The sequence below is a fragment of the Hyperoodon ampullatus genome, assembly GCF_949752795.1.
Source record: "Hyperoodon ampullatus genome assembly, chromosome: 2".
Taxonomy (NCBI): domain Eukaryota; kingdom Metazoa; phylum Chordata; class Mammalia; order Artiodactyla; family Ziphiidae; genus Hyperoodon; species Hyperoodon ampullatus.
In genome coordinates, this window is record NC_136915.1 from 18,434,088 (window position 1) to 18,451,276 (window position 17,189).

General features: G+C 40.1%; 1 protein-coding gene across 2 annotated transcripts in view; it reads left to right on the plus strand.

Annotated features, from left to right (window-relative positions):
• The first annotated feature begins 3,353 nt into the window (after positions 1-3,353).
• The window catches only part of ZBTB40 (zinc finger and BTB domain containing 40), a 42,208-nt gene continuing 28,372 nt past the window's right edge, over positions 3,354-17,189 (plus strand). For both annotated transcript variants that reach the window (XM_079696348.1, XM_079696349.1), the window contains exons 1-2: positions 3,354-4,065; positions 4,538-4,671. In XM_079696348.1, coding sequence (XP_079552474.1) covers positions 3,369-4,065; positions 4,538-4,671 — 831 coding nt within the window. In that variant the 5' untranslated portion in view covers positions 3,354-3,368. The remainder of the gene's footprint in view (positions 4,066-4,537; positions 4,672-17,189) is intronic.

Sequence of the window (17,189 nt, forward strand, 5' to 3'; positions counted from 1 at the left end):
TCTTCACTCAACCATATCTAGTCTACTAGTAAGTGCATCAAAGACATTCTTTATTTCTGTTACAGTGTTTTTAACCTCTAGCTTTTCTTTTTCATTCTTTCTTAGAATTTCCATCTTTCTGCTTACATTGCCATCTGTTTTTGCATGTTGTCTATTTTTTCCTTTAAATCCCTTATCTTATTAATCATTTTTTTAAAATTCCTTGTCTGATAATTCCTGACATATCTGACTGTGGTTCTGATGCTTGTTCAGTCTCTTTGAAGTGTGTTTTTTGCCTTTTAATATGCCTTTTAGTTTTTTCTTGAAAGGTAGACATAAAGTACTGGGTAAAAGGAACTGTGGTAAATATGCCTGTAGTCATGGAGTGGTAAGATGTGAAGGGAGGAAGTGTGTTTTATAGACCTATTATTAGGTCTCAGTCTTTTGGTAAGTCTGTGCCCCTGGACTGTGAACTTCACTGATACTTTTCAGTCTCTCCCTCCCCACCTCACTAAGTGCTACAGGATGGCTAGAGTGGGCTGACGTTGGGTATTTCCTTTCCTCCAGTTAGGTTAGACTCTGGTAAAATAGTTTCTTCTTATTCTAGGCCTTGTTGAGAAGAACAGAATCCTCTATCATATTTTAAAATGGTTACTTTCTCCTTCCTCCTGCCAGAAGCAGAAGGGAATTTTCCCCCAGTATTCACTGTGAGTACCCAGTAGAGCTCCTGGAGTTAAAACTCACAAAATTATGACTCTGTCCCTCTGGAGTTTTTAACTCTCAGACTTGTCCACCCTGAGCCTCCATCAATTCGTTAAGTTAGGTTTAGTTTTCCTATTCTGGCACTGTTTCCCATGGATTTCTCTTGGTGGGTTTCTGCTCTGAGAAGTTGTGATTCTCTGCCTGTTGCTCCAATTTTGGGAGCAGTAGTTTTGCCCTGTGACCTCACTTCTCTGACAGAGCTAAGAAGAGTTGTTGATTTTTCCATCTGTTTACCTTTTTACCTGTCAAGTTCGAATGGTGACTTTTAAGCTCCTTCCATGCCAGACCAGAAACCTGGAAACCAGAACTCGGAAATATTTTCATTTTTATTTTCATTTGTCAGTTTCAAATGTGGGAAAATAAGGAATAGTGGTGGAGTGGAAAGGTAACAAAGACAACCAGTGTTATTTTGACAAATGTCAAAGACCATGTGACTTTCCTGCTTAAAGCCCCTCAAACCCTTCATTGACTCCTCATTGTCTTTAGGATAAATCCAAGCTCCTAAGCATGGCCCATGCATCTTTCTGTGGCCAGAACCTCTGCCTGCCTCTCCAGATTCATCTCCTGACACTCCCTGTCCCTTTCTATATGTTCCAGTAACACTGAACTCCTTATAATCCCCCCTCCTAAACCTCCTTCCTGCCATGTGATGTTTTCTTATCTGTGTGCCTCATGCAGGCTTCCCTTCTTGGAGTGCCTTTTTCTCCTACTCTTTTCACCTCAACAGTGCCTGCTCATTTATTAAGGCAGGTTAGCTGTTAGCTCTTCCACAAAAACCTTACTCTAACTCTTGGTTATCCCTATTCCCCAAACTGGGCTTCTAAGTACAAATCTCTGTCATTACATTTCCTGCCATTCATTTATTCATTCCACCAACTAACCAACAGTGTTTGTGTTAGGCAGAATTTTAAGCACTGGGATGCAGCAGATGATGAAAAAAAAAAGTTCCTTCCCTAATGGAGTTTATATTCTAGTGAAGGGGGTACATGATACGTAAGTAAAAATATGTGTCAGTAGGCTATGATAAAAAATAGAGTAAGAGGGATGGAATGTTCTGAGGTTGGAGAGGAGGTTGATATTTAAAGAACATGGTCAGATTTGACTAAATGTTCTAAATCATTAAAAAATAAATAAATAAAATAAAGAACATGGTCAGGGAAGACCTCATTGATCATATGGCCATTGAGCAGAATCCTGATGGGAGTGAGAGAGTGAGCTGTGCACACATGTGAAGAAACCTACAGGTGAATATGCTTAGCGTGTTCCACAATCAGCAAGGAGGGCTTGGTGCTTACAGCAGAATGGGTGAGGGGGAGCGAGGCAGAAGATGAGGTTTTAGAGCTAATGACAGCCAGAGTAAGCATTTTGGCTTTTGGCTTTTACTCTGAGACCAGGTACCATGGAGGCTTTTGTGCAAAGTGACATATATGGCTACGTGCTGAAAAGATCACTCTGACTACTGGGTTGAAGATAGAGTAGGGTAGGGGTAGGGCTAGGAAGGGGTGGAGGCATGGGGGACCAGTTAGGACATTGTTGCAATATCCAAATAAAAGGTGATGGTGGCTTGGGCTGACCAGAGTAGGACCAGTGGAGGTAGTAATAAGTGATTGGGTTTTGGATATATTTTGAAGGTAGAGCCAACAGGATTTGTAAAGGATTGGGTAAGGGATATGAGAAAAAACAGGAGTCAGGGATGATTTCTAGGTTTTTGGTCTGAACAACTAGAAGGGACAGAATTGCTGTGAAGTGGGGAAGATGGCAGGGGAGTTTCGATTTAAGTTTAGGAAACCTAACAGGCCTCCAATTAGAGATGTTCAGTAGGTAGTTGGAAGTGTGCGTCTGCAGTTCAGAGGAAAGGGCTGAGCTGGAAATATAAATCTGAAAGCTCTCAACATTTAGATATTTCAAAGGCATGGAAGCAGATGAGAGAGAAATGAGATGACAGTCCTGGAGCACAGCAAACTTTAGAGGCCAAAGTGATGCAGAGAACCCAGCAAAGGAACCAGAGAGCGCAGGATCAAGTGAAAAATCCATTTTAAAGGGGAGGGAATGACGACCTGTATTCAGTGCTGCAGATAGGTCAAGAAATAGGAGGACATTGTATTATAAATCTGTTTATATATATAGGTCTCCTTCATTTGGCTGAGAACTAGAGAGCAGAATGCATTTAGCAATGTAGTTACTTACAGCTTTGAAATCAGTGAGACATGGGCATGCCACTTAATGACTGTTTTTCCTTAAGCTGGTTCTCTCAGTCTCTTTGAGCTTCAGTCTCATCTATAAAATGGGGAGGATATAGTACTTTTCCGGTGAGTTTTTGTGAGGATCAAATGAGATCATCCAGATGACACACTAAGCATAGTCCTGTTCATGCAGTTAAACCCATGCCAGTTATTATCATGATTAATTCAGTATACCTGGCACAGTACCCCTTCCTATTCAGCAGCATTTGCTGAATGAACCAATGAATTGCCTGTTCATTTTAATATTTCATTCAGAGCATTTCCCTATGTGCTTATGAAGTATTAACATGACATTTTTGGGGTTTCTCCAGGATCTAGTGCTGATCTTCACAAAGTGATTCTGCAAGAAGAGAGGAAAGGAAGTCCTCAGACAGAGCTGATGCGATGGAGCTCCCCAACTATAGCCGGCAGCTGCTGCAGCAGCTCTACACGCTGTGCAAGGAGCAGCAGTTCTGTGACTGCACCATTTCCATTGGTACCATTTACTTCAGGGCCCACAAACTTGTCCTGGCTGCTGCCAGCCTCCTGTTCAAAACCCTGCTGGACAACACAGACACCATCTCCATCGATGCATCTGTCGTGAGCCCTGAGGAGTTTGCCCTCTTGTTAGAAATGATGTACACTGGCAAACTACCTGTGGGCAAGCACAACTTCTCCAAAATCATCTCCTTAGCCGACAGCCTACAGATGTTTGATGTGGCTGTTAGCTGTAAAAATCTTCTAACTAGCCTTGTAAACTGCTCCGTTCAGGGTCAGGTGGTGAAGGATGTCTCCACACCATCCTCAGAGTCATCCAGGAAGGAGTTGGAGAAGCCTGAAGTAGAAATCCTTTCCTCCGAGGGTGCTGGAGAGCTTCATTCTTCCCCGGAGGTTTCCACCCCTCCAGGGAGCACTGTGAAAGCCGGGATGGGGGAAGTGATCCAAACAGTTGTGCAAGAAATGAGTGTGGATCCTTCCACTGCCCAGGGGATTCAGGGGAATGCAGACACCCCAGTGGAGACTCCTCTGACAGCTGAAGTTTTTTCCCCTTCTCCTGTTGTACAAACCTTTAGTGAGGCAAAGGAAGCAAGCCCAGAACCAGGTAATATTCATTTAATAGTTGTTTTGTAATCTATCCTGTTGTCAGTTACTAGATTCAGTGACCTTTATGAGTTTTTTGTTTGTTTGTTTGTTTCACTGATAAATTTATCAAAGACCACTGTTAGATTGGGAAACCAAAATCCAATGCAATACTTGTACTAGGACATTCTTCTTTTAAAAGTGTCTGTGGTTTTAAGTGTTGCAAGCCTGAAGATGAACCACAGAGCAGAAAAACAGTATTGAAATAAGCATGTACCATCTTTGATTCTTACCATTATTTTAACCAGGATGATGATGGCACAAAGGAGGAAGCCATTAGAGATGCTGTTTGCTATTACTCATAACTGATACATTAGCTGTTATTTACAAATGCAGTACATGACCTAACGGTTCTCAGACAGCTTAAACTTTTAAAAATCATTTCAAGTAATCAATCACTGATTTTTTAAAATTTTGTTTTGTTTTACATTCAGAGTATGAGGGGAAACATTACCAGCTGAATTTTCTTCTAGAAAATGAAAAAATCTTCTCAGATGCACTCTTGATTACCCAGGATGTTTTAAAAAGACTAGAAGAATGTTCAGAAATTAAAGGTGCACAGAAGGAGGTAGGTACCATGAGTTTTATTTGTTTGCTGGTTTAATGTTCTCAGGATAGCAGATCAGTTATCAGGGTCTCAATTTTTTTCAAACTTAAAATTTTTTTTTTGACATTTATCCCCTAAAGGACAGTCATGCAAAAGTGCTAGGCAAGAGACTTTCAAAACGAAGTTATATTTTGATCACTAGGTGGATCCCAGCTTACAACCGGTTTTGATCCAGGATACTTAACTGGGCTTACCATTTCCTCCTGATTAATCAGGAATAAAATGGGGCAGAAGGTAGTCATGGATAACCCCAAATCAGAGATCAAGTAATAAAAACAAAAAACCAAACAACAATAAATACTCAAAACATGGTACGAAAAGGATTTAATATGGACTCACACAGTAAATTGCATCGTGTTTAGGAATACAGTGGTCATTTTCAGACATAAAAACAATAATGGTGAACACTTATTGAATACTTACTTTGATACACTTGGTATCAATACAAATGTTATCTAATCCTCACAAAAATCATTGAGGTGGATACTATTTTTTATCACTGTTTTATGGATGAGAAGAACTGTCTCAAAGAGGTGATGTAACTTGGCCAAGGTTGCAGAGCTCATAAAACTAAACTCTGAGCAAGAATTCAAACCTAAGCATTCTGACTTTAGAGCTGTTCTCTTACACATTGAGTTACTGCCTCCCAAAGGGGTAAAAATGATACGTGTATGTCTTGTATGTATAAACGTACATAGGCATCACCTGACAGAAAACTGTCAAATGGTTATCATGCTCTATTTCTTAGCTGACGTTTTCTGTTTTTTTCATTATCTCAGTGAGGTGCATCCCCACCTGTGGGCTCCCTCACTACCCAGTTCCTCACACTGGACGCTGCAGGGTTGACTGCCCTGCCACCTGAGGACTCCCTTGCTTCCCCTTTCTCCCGGCCATGCCTCCCATTCTGAGAGGTGCTGGCAGAGTGAGCCGGCACTGCCCCTGTAGGCTTGCTCATCTGACTGAGGGGGTAGTGTGGGGAGGCCTCCCATGTTGCTGTAGACAATTTAGTGTCTGTTAGTTACTATTAATCCAAGCAATAAATGCCTTCTACTATTTAAATAGTTCCCTGATTCATAGCAAGTTACTTTAAAAAAAAAACAAATTCAGGGTCAAGTGTTTACTTTAACCATGGTTTATCGACAGTTGGCTATAAATTGTTTTTTTTTTGAGAGATAAGCTGTTTACAAGACTGGGCTGACCCTGATGACTCTCTTAGGGGAGGTTTCAAGTGGTTAAATCCTTGGTACTCTTTGTACTGATTATGCTGAAGGACATTATGGTTTTATATTTTTGCACTTGGATGTTCTCTTAACTGTTCAATCCATCATTTTGTCACTAGTTTGTTACCTCAGTAGCTTATAGACACACCTCTTCATTTTCTCTCTTAAGACTTCCTCTCCACTTAACTTTGGTTACAGAGGAGCAACATCATTCCTTAGATCAGCAATACTCAAATTATTAGTGTCACCTCTGTACTAACTTAAACTGTGTCTTATGCATTTTTTTTCCTAACACTGGTACCTAAAAGTGTCTGGCACATAACAGGTGTTCAAGAAATGTTTGCTGTACAGGGATTCATTCAGCATTTCCCCCCCACTGCTTGTCCTGATCATTTGATGGCAATAACGTTAATAGTACTTTGCAATAACACTGATTCACTGTTGGTGATCATTATAGGCTTATGTTATTTCTTCCTCGGTTTTAGAGGTCAGAGTAAGAGCACTACAGATCACTTGGTAGCTATATTTAAAACTGATTCTGCTTTATTCTATAATAAATTGTTCAGCTACAGAAAGAAAAAGGGAAAAATACTTTAAGAACGTAAGATTAAATTAAATATAGAGTTGGGAGGTACTGCTTTGTATGTAGGCCTGTACTTCTCTCTTTCTCTCTCACTCTATTTTAGACAGCTCGAGGTATGATTGATGTACAGCAAACTGTACACATTTAAAGGTTATAGTTTGCTAAGTTTTGAAACCTGAAATCATCATCACAATCAAGATAGTGAACATATCCATCACCCCTAAAAATGTTTTCACATCCCTTTGTAATCCCTCCATCCTGCCCCTTTCCACTTGCTCTTCCCCAGGTAACACTTATCTGCTTTCTCTCTCTCTAGATGAATGTGCATTTTCTAGAGTATTTTATAAATGGAATCATATAATCTGTATTCCTTTTGGTCTGGCTTCTTGCATTCAGCATAAGTATTTTGAGGTTCACCCAAGTTGTTGCATGTTCATTCCTTTTTATTGCTGAGCAGGGTTCCATTGTATGGATATACCATTTATTTATCCAGCTCTACCATTTACTAGTATTGTTAGCTTCAGCAGCTTAATCTCTGAAAACCTTAATTTCCTAATTTGTAAAATTTGGGAGTGTTATCACCTACATCATAGGGTCATTGTGAAATTAATTAAGATTTATGTAAAACTCACATTAAAACGCCAGGCACATAGAAGGAGCTCAGTAGGTGATGACTGCTTTTGTTTGCTGATACATTAACTCAGTATTTTTTTTTAAAAACATTTTTATTTATTTATTTATTTTTAACATCTTTATTGGAGTATAATTGCTTTACCATGGTGTGTTAGTTTCTGCTGTATAACAAAGTGAATCAGCTGTATGTATACATATATCCCCCTATCACCTCCCTCTTGCGTCTCCTTCCCACCCTCTCTATACCACCCCTCTAGGTGGTCACAGAGCACTGAGCTGATCTCCCTGTGCTATGTGGCAACTTCCCACTAGCTATCTGTTTTACATTTGGTAGTGTATATATGTCCATGCCACTCTCTCACTTCATCCCAGCCTACCCTTCCCCCTCCCTGTGTCCTCAAGTTCATTCTCTATGTCTGCATCTTTATTCCTGTCCTGCCCATAGGTACTTCAGAATCTTTTTTTTTTTTTGCAGTATGCGGGCCTCTCACTGTTGTGGCCTCTCCCGTTGCGGAGCACAGGCTCCGGATGCACAGGCTTAGCGGCCATGGCTCACGGGCCTAGCCGCTCCACGGCATGTGGGATCTTCCCAGACCGGGGCACGAACCCTTGTCCCCTGCATCGGCAGGCGGACTCTCAACCACTGCGCCACCAGGGAACCCCAGAACCGTTTTTTTTTTTTTTTTTAGATTCCATATCTATGTGTTACCATACAGTATTTGTTTTTCTCTTTCTGACTTACTTCACTCTGTATGACAGTCTCTAAGTCCATCCACCTCACTACAAATAACTCAATTTTGTTTCTTTTTATGGCTCAGTAATATTCCATTGTATATATGTGCCATATCTTCTTTATCCATTCATCTTTTGATGGACATTTAGGTTGCTTCCATGTCCTAACTATTGTAAATAGAGTTGCAATAACATTGTGGTGCATGTCTCTTTTTGAATTATGGTTTTCTCAGGGTATATGCCCAGTAGTGGGATTGCTGGGTCATATGGTAGTTCTGATTTTAGTTTTTGAAGGAACCTCCATACTGTTCTCCATAGTGGCTGTATCAATTTACATTCCCACCAACAGTGCAAGAGGGTTTCCTTTTCTCCACACCCTCTCCAGCATTTATTGTTTGTAGATATTTTGATTATGGCCATTCTGACCAGTGTGAGGTGATATCTCATTGCAGTTTTGATTTGCGTTTCTCTAATGATTAGTGATGTTGAGCATCCTTTCATGTGTTTGTTGGCAATCTGTATATCTCCTTTGGAGAAATGTCTATTTAGGTCTTCTGCCCATTTTGGGATTGGGTTATTTGTTTCTTTGATATATTGAGCTGCATGAGCTGGTTGTATATTTGGGAGATTAATCCTTTGTCAGTTGCTTTGTTGGCAAATATTTTCTCCCATTCTGAGGGTTGTCTTTTCGTCTTGTTTGTGGTTTCCTTTGCTGTGCAAAAGCTTTAAAGTTTCATTAGGTCCCATTTGTTTATTTTTGTTTTTATTTCCATTACTCTAGGAGGTGAATCAAAAAGAATCTTGCTGTGATTTATGTCATAGAGTGTTCTGCCTATGTTTTCCTCTAAGAGTTTTATAGTGTCTGGTCTTACATTTAGGTCTTTAATCCATTTTGAGTTTATTTTTGTGTATGGTATTAGGGAGTGTTCTAATTTCATTCTTCTACATGTAGCTGTCCAGTTTTCCCAGCACCACTTATTGAAAGGCTGTCTTTTCTCCATTGTGTGTTCTTGCCTCGTTTATCAAAGATAAGGTGACCATATGTGTGTGGGTTTATCTCTGAGCTTTCTGTCTTGTTCCATTGATCTCTATTTCTGTTTTTGTGCAGTACCATACTGTCTTGATTACTGTAGCTTTGTAGTATAGTCTGAAGTCAGGGAGCCTGATTCTTCCAGCTCCGTTTTTCTTTCTCAGGGTTGCTTTGGCTATTTCAGGTCTTTTGTATTTCCATACAAATTGTGAAATTTTTTGTTCTAGTTCTATGAAAAATGCCATTGGTAGTTTGATAGGGATTGCATTGGATTTGTTGATTGCTTTGGATAGTAGAATCATTTTCACAATGTTGATTTTTCCAATCCAAGAACATGGTATATCTCTCCATCTGTTTGTATCATCTTTAATTTCTTTCATCAGTGTCTTATAGTTATAGGTCTTTTGTTTCCTTAGGTAGGTTTATTCCTAGGTATTTTATTCTTTTTGTTGCAGTGGTAAATGGGAGTGTTTCCTTAATTTCTCTTTCAGATTTTTCATCATTAGTGTATGGGAATGCAAGAGATTTCTGTGCATTAATTTTGTATCCTGCTTCTTTACCAAATTCATTGATTAGCTTTAGTAGTTTTCTGGTAGCATCTTTAGGATTCTCTATGTATAGTATCATGTCATCTGCAAACAGTGACAGCTTTACTTCTTCTTTTCCAGTTTGGATTCCTTTTATTTCTTTTTCTTCTCTGATTGCTGTGGCTAAAACTTCCAAAACTATGTTGAATAATAGTGGTGAGAATGGACAACATTGTCTTGTTCCTGATCTTCGTGGAAATGATTTCAGGTTTTCATCATTGAGAACGATGCTGGCTGTGGGTTTCTCATATATGGCCTTTATTATGTTGATGTAAGTTCCCTCTATGCCTACTTTCTGGAGGGTTTTTTTAATCATAAATGGGTGTTGAATTTTGTCGAAAGCCTTTTTGGCATCTTTTGAGATGATTGTATGATTTTTGTCCTTCAGTTTATTAATATGGCTTATCACATTGATTGATTTGCATATATTGAAGAATCCTTGCATTCCTTAGATAAACCCCACTTGGTTATGGTGTATGATCCTTTTAATGTGCTGTTGGATGCTGTTTGCTAGTATTTTGTTGAGGATTTTTGCATCTATGTTCATCAGTGATATTAGCCTATAATTTTCTTTTTTTGTGACATCTTTGTCTGGTTTTGGAATGAGGGTGATGGTGCCCTCGTAGAATGAGTTTGGGAGTGTTCCTCACTCTGCTCTATTTTGGAAGAGTTTGAGAAGGATAGGTGTTAGCTCTTCTCTAAATGTTTGACAGAATTCACCTGTGAAGCCATCTGGTCCTGAGCTTTTGTTTGTTGGAAGATTTTTAATCACAGTTTCAATTTCAGTGCTTGTGATTGGTCTGTTTATATTTTCTGTTTCTTCCTGGTTCAGTCTCAGAAGGTTGTGCTTTTCTAAGAATTTGTCCGTTTCTTCCAGGTTGTCCATTTTATTGGCATAGAGTTACTTGTAGTAGTCTCTCATGATCCTTTGTATTTCTGCAGTGTCAGTTGTTATTTCTCCTTTTTCATTTCTAATTCTGTTGATTTGAGACTTCTCCCTTTTTTTCTTGATGAGTCTGGCTAATGGTTTATCAATTTTGTTTATCTTCTCAAAGAACCAGCTTTTAGTTTTATTGATCTTTGCTATCATTTCTTTTTCATTTATTTCTGATCATCTTTATGATTTCTTTCCTTCTGCTAACTTTGGGGGTTTTTTGTTCTTCTTTCTCTAATTGCTTTAGGTGTAAGGTTAGGTTGTTTATTTGAGATGTTTCTTGTTTCTTGAGGTAGGGTTGTATTGCTATAAATTCCCTCTTAGAACTGCTTTTGCTACATCCCATAGGTTTTGGGTCGTCATGTTTTCATTGTCATTTGTTTCTAGGTATTTTTTGATTTCCTCTTTGATTTCTTCAGTGATCTCTTGGTTATTTAGTAGTGTACTGTTTAGCCTCCATGTGTTTGTATTTTTTACAGATTTTTCCCTGTAATTGATATCTAGTCTCATAGAGTTGTGGTTGGAAAAGATACTTGATACGATTTCAATTTTCTTAATTTTACCAAGGCTTGATTTGTGACCCCAGATATGATCTATCCTGGAGAATGTTCCATGAGCACTTGAGAAGAAAGTGTATTCTGTTGTTTCTGGCTGAAATGTCCTATAAATATCAATTAAGTCCCTCTTGTTGAATGTGTCATTTAAAGCTTGTGTTTCCTTATTTATTTTCATTTTGGATGATCTGTCCATTGGTGAAAGTGGGGTGTTACTATTATTGTGTTACTGTCGATTTCCCCTTTTATGGCTGTTAGCATTTGCCTTATAAATTGAGGTGATCCTATGTTGGGTGCATAAATATTTACAATTGTTGTATCTTCATCTTGGATTGATCCCTTGATCATTATGTGTGTCCTTCGTTGTCTCTTGTAATGGTCTTTGTTTTAAAGTCTATTTTGTCTGATAAGAGGATTGCTACTCCAGCTTTCTTTTGATTTCCATTTGCATGGAATCTCTTTTTCCATCCCTCTCTTTCAGTCTGTATGTGTCTCTAGGTCTGAAGTGGGTCTCTTGCAGACAATGTATGTACGGGTCTTGTTTTTGTATCCATTCAGCCAGTCTGTGTCTTTTGGTGGGAGCATTTAATCCATTTACATTTAGGGTAATTATTGATATGTATGTTCCTATTACCATTTTCTTAAATGTTTTGGGTTTGTTATTGTAGGTCTTTTCCTTCTCTTGTGTTTCCTGCCTAGAGAAGTTCCTTAAGCATTTGTTGTAAAGCTGGTTTGGTGGTGCTGAACTCTCTCAGCTTTTGCTTGTCTGCAAAGGTTTTAATTTCTCCATCAAATCTGAATGAGATCCTTACTGGGTAGAGTAATCTTGGTTGTAGGTTTTTCCCTTTCATCACTTTAAATATGTCTTGCCACTCCCTTCTGGCTTGCAGAGTTTCTGCTGAAAGGTCAGCTGTTAACCTTATGGGGATTCCCTTGTGTGTTATTTGTTGTTTTTCCCTTGCTGCTTTTAATATGTTTTCTTTGTATTTAATTTTTAATAGTTTGATGAATATGTGTCTTGGAGTGTTTCTCCTTGGATTTATCCTGTATGGGACTCTCTGTGCTTCCTGGACTTGATTGACTATTTCCTTTCCCATATGGGAAGTTTTCAACTATAATCTTGTCAAATATTTTCTCGTCCCTTTCTTTTTCTCTTCTTCTTCTGGGACCCCTATAATTCGAATGTTGGTGTGTTTAATGTTGCCCCAGAGGTCTCTGAGACTGTCCTCAATTCTTTTCATTCTTTTTTCTTTATTCTTCTCTGTGGTAGTTATTTCCACTATTTTATCTTCCATGTCACTTATCTGTTCTTCTGCCTCAGTTATTCTGCTATTGATTCCTTCTAGAGAATTTTTAATTTCATTTATTGTGTTGTTCATCATTGCTTTATGCTCTTTAGTTCTTCTGGGTCCTTGTTAAACATTTCTTGTATTTTCTCCATTGTATTTCCAAGATTTTGGATCATCTTTACTATCATTACTCTGAATTCTTCTTCAGGTAGACTGCCTATTTCCTCTTCATTTGTTTGGTCTGGTGGCTTTTTACCTTGCTCCTTCATCTGCTGCGTGTTTCTCTGTCTTCTCATTTTGCTTAACTTACTGTGTTTGGGGTCTCCTTTTTGCAGGCTGCAGGTTTGTAGTTCCCGTTGTTTTTGGTGTCTGCCCCCAGTGGCTAAGGTTGGTTTAGTGGGTTGTGTAGGCTTCCTGGTGGAGGGGACTAGTGCCTGTGTTCTGGTGGGTGAAGCTGGATCTTTCTGGTGGGCAGGACCATGTCCGGTGGTGTGTTTTGGGGTGTCTGTGACCGTGTTATGATTTTAGGCAGCCTCTCTGCTAATGGGTGGGGTTGTGTTCCTGTCTTGCTAGTTGTTTGGCATAGGGTGTCCAGCACTGTAGCTTGCTGGTCATTGAGTGGAGCTGAGTCTTAGCGTTGAGATGGAGATCTCTGGGGGAGCTTTTGCCATTGCTATTACGTGGGGCTGGGAGGTCTCTGGTGGACCAGTATCCTGAACTCAGCTCTCCCACCTAAGAGGCTCAGGCCTGACACCCGGCTGGAGTACCAAGGCCCTGTCAGCCACACGGCTCAGAAGGAAAGGGAGAAAAAAAAGAAAGAAAGAAAAAAATAATAAAATAAAGTGATTAAAATTTAAAAAATATTATTAAAAATTTAAAAGTCATTTTAAAAAAATCATTTTTAGACTCAGTGAGTCTTGAAACTCCTTTTTCACTTAATGCCTTATAATATCCTAGTGCTGTGGTCACTTACTCTGACATGAGACGGTTTGCTGTTGATGTTTAAGCTTAATTTGCAAGTCATGCTTTCAAATAGGTACCATTACCCTTGGAAGTAGCTTCCTGAACTGCAGGTGTGGTGTCTCGTACAAAGCCATCAGTCTCTAGAACAGCAGTTCAGTATATATAAAAATGATGCACTTGTTAAAATGGTGGATTTGTTAAAATATACACCTCCAGACCGCATTTCCAGAGTCTGATTCTTACGTTGTGGTAGAGCTTGGGAATCTCCATCTGTAACAAGTTCCCCATGGACTGCTTTTTTGGTATCTCTAGACTACATTTTTTTTTTCTTGCGGTATGCGGGCCTCTCACTGTTGTGGCCTCTCCCGTTGCGGAGCACAGGCTCCGGACGCGCAGGCTCAGCGGCCATGGCTCACGGGCCCTGTCGCTCCGCGGCATGTGGGATCTTCCCGGACCGGGGCACGAACCCGTGTCCCCTGCATCATCAGGTGGACTCTCAACCACTGCGCCACCAGGGAAGCCCTAGACTACATCTTGAGAAGCATTGCTGGAGAAGTTAATGGCTTAACAAAATTCTTAATGTATGATGGCAGATGTCACAGTGTCTATGCTGACAGCTCTCAGTGTTTTGAGTAGCTGCTGAATACCCATTTCCCAAGTGTTGTTCTTTGCTTTCTCCTTGATTCAGCAAATATTTACTGAGCAACTGGTATGTGCCAGGCATTGAGCTGGTTGCTAGGAAAATAAACATAAATAAGACTGGACCCCTATCCTTATAGAATGTCTTGACAGCAAAGAAATCCTGCCACGTATGTAATTTTTGGGGAAGTGTATACAGAAGTCACCCAACTACAGGAATCCCCAAAAGACTTCAGTGTCAAATGTATTTATTAGAACTGTTCACTTGGAACATCATTCTGCATTTCAGCTACAGTTGTAAAGGTTGTTTGGGGGTTTTGTTTGTCACTGTTCTGTTTGTACATCTTTAGCTCCCAGAGAGCTTTGAATGTTTTTTGTTGTTGTTGGCTGTTATTTGGTTCATCATCATAAATTAAAAAGATGGCTCAACATTAACTATAATCTACACTTAGGTTTGTAATTTTGAGGCCTGTTAAGGCTTGTGAGTGATGTTCTGATTGAGATGGACCGGCCTGTTCCTTTTCTTAAAAACAGATATGAGGTATGTACCTGGCCTGGATTGCGTTAAGGGAGGACATCATGAACCAGTGTCCTGATTATTTTCTTTCCTGAGATAAATGATGAAAGGTGGCAAAGCCATTCCCTGAGCAGTGATTGCAGCAATAGGAGAAGAACCTGGGCAGCTTGAATTGCGTGAAACCAAAGCCAAAACTGATTAAGGAGAAATCTCTTGGGTGCCGGGATGGGAAAGTGGCTTCCCCTTGTCTTTATCTCAGTGTAGTATATCTCTTACCAATAGAAAAAGCTGATACTGACCTAAGAGGCTTCTCTGGCTGAGCTGAGTAAAAACCTGTATTTAAAGGCAAACTTATACTTTTTTTTCACCTTTTATGCTAGAACTTTTAATTGTCTACTTGCTTTATTCCTAGCCGTGTCCCTGCTTTTAATTAATTGTGTAGATAGCAAGGTGAGTGTTTGACTAGAGTAAGGAGATAACTTTTTCTGCTATTGATTTCCTTGCTGTTTGATCCACTTTTCACCTAAAGTTCTAGAAAGACTCCCAAAGCTGAAGACCTGGTAGCATCCTTTTTTCCTTCAACTTTGTTTCAAAGGCAAACAACAGTGAAGGCTCTTATGTGAATCTGATGTTTTCATCTGTGTTACTACTTCAGAGGTTTGTCAAGACCTGTAGGTCTGTGTTTTGTGGACTGTGTTCACTGACACAGTATAGGGTAACCTTGAGAAGTGAGTGGATAGGGTTCACTTTACAGGTCTATGAGAGATGAACTTAAGTTGTTTTTTTCAGATCTCCTCTCTGCTAATTATTAAATCTAAGATATGCAGCTATAGCTAGAAGGGCTAGTGGTCTTATGGGAAGGGAATTTCATTGTTAAACAAACATTTATTAAGTACCTATTGTATACCAGTCTCTTCACTAATCAGTGAGACCAGGAGGAATGGTACAGATTGTCTAAATGCTACCCAGTGTTCAAGTGATGTTGATTCTAGTAAGTCCAATAAAATCCAGTGAAATGGATTTGGTTACACTCAAAGTTTGGGAGATGGAACTGGGTGAAAGGCGCGCCAGGTCATTGGAATGAGTTCAGTGTTTCATCCGGGTATTCTGCTCACTAGCCATGCAAACTTGGGCAAGTTACTTCAGCTCTCTGACTCTCCTTTAAGTAGTCGTAGTAATGCCTCCAGGATCTGATGTAAGGAGTAAAGTAGATGGCAAGTATGCACGGTATCTGGGATGGTATTGAGCTATTGTGGTCTGTCTCATTATTACCATTGCCTGGCCCTCAGCATTCAGGAAGGCATGAGCAAACAAGAATATAGTGTAACAAAGACAAATCCGAAGGCAGTAGGCATATGGTTGGGAAAATAAGTAAATTCAATTAAAAGATCTGAGTGCAAGGGAAAGATTAAATGGTTTTTTCACATATAACAGAGGGAAAGAAAACTGTCCCATCTTTAAACATATTGACCTATATTTCACTCATAGATAAAAGTACTTTGAGTACTTCTGTGACCATGAATTGATACAAATTTATTGAAGTACCTTTAACTCTAAGAATCAAAGGAGTTCCAAATGTCTGGTTAAAGAATAAAACTCTGTTTTTGTCCATTTCTTAGAGTTCTGTTACGTGATAGCAATCAGTGAATTCCAGCCTGTTGCAATATGTGACACCCTTCTGTTTAGTCAGATCCCCTATTTCAGAAAAAGGCTCACTCCACTGTGGAGCCCCAGGCAGCTTAGGGGGCTGGTGAAGTAAGCTACAGCACTGGCTCTAGTACAGGTCCCCAGTAGGTACTGGAAGAAAGAGCAGAGAGCAGGGCTTTCCAGGCATCTGTCTGCTCCCTCCTGGCCCTTTTATCAGCCTACCCCTGCTTCTCTTCCCAGATGGTCACCCTGGTGTCACTGCTGAGCAATGAAGTTAACAAATGTTTTAATTTCACTGCTGAGCAGTTCTGCAGAGGAGGGAACAGCAGAGAGGATAATGAGAAGCGCATCAGATGCCACCATTGATGGAAGCTTCTCTTCCCCACTGGCTCAAACGATAATGCCAGACAAATTGGATACTGAGAGAGGTGGATCTGGGGTATTCAGAGAGCTTCGGGGGGAAGAAAACTGGCCTAGGATAGAATGAGATAGCTGTATGCTGTATCAGTTAAGTGCACAAGAGGGAGGGAGGGAGGGAGGGAGGATAGAAATGGAAAATAAAGAGGAAAAAACAGGTTTAAAACTAAGGGCGTTAGCAATAGTGGGTCTTTATAAGATACCTATTCCTGTGTTGAACAAATTAGTCTTAAAATTTAGCAGCTTAAAAGAACAAATGTTTATGACCTCACAGTTTCTGTGGGTCAGAAATCCAGGCATAGCTTACCTGAGTCCCTGGCTCAGGGTCCCTCACAGGGCTGTACTCAGGGTGTCAGCCTGGGCTGCAGACATGTCGAGGCTCAGCTGGTGAGTGTCTCTTTCTAAGCTCACTCACTGACTGTTGACCCTGGATGTGAGTTCCTTGCCACATGGGCCTCTCTATAGGGTACCTCTCAACATGGCACCTTGCATCCCATAGAGGAAAGACACTGAGGGAGTCCACACATGGGCAAGATGGAAGTCACAGTAACCTAGCCTCACAAATGGTGTCCCATTACTTTTACCATATTCTTTTCCTTAGAAGCAAGTCATTAGGTTCAGCTCAAGGGCATGAAAACCTGGAGGCATACTGGGAACCTGAGGCTGCCTACCTCAGGTCCCTACTGCTGTCAGGGAAGAGGCATTCTAAAGAGATTTTAGGCCAACTAATAAAA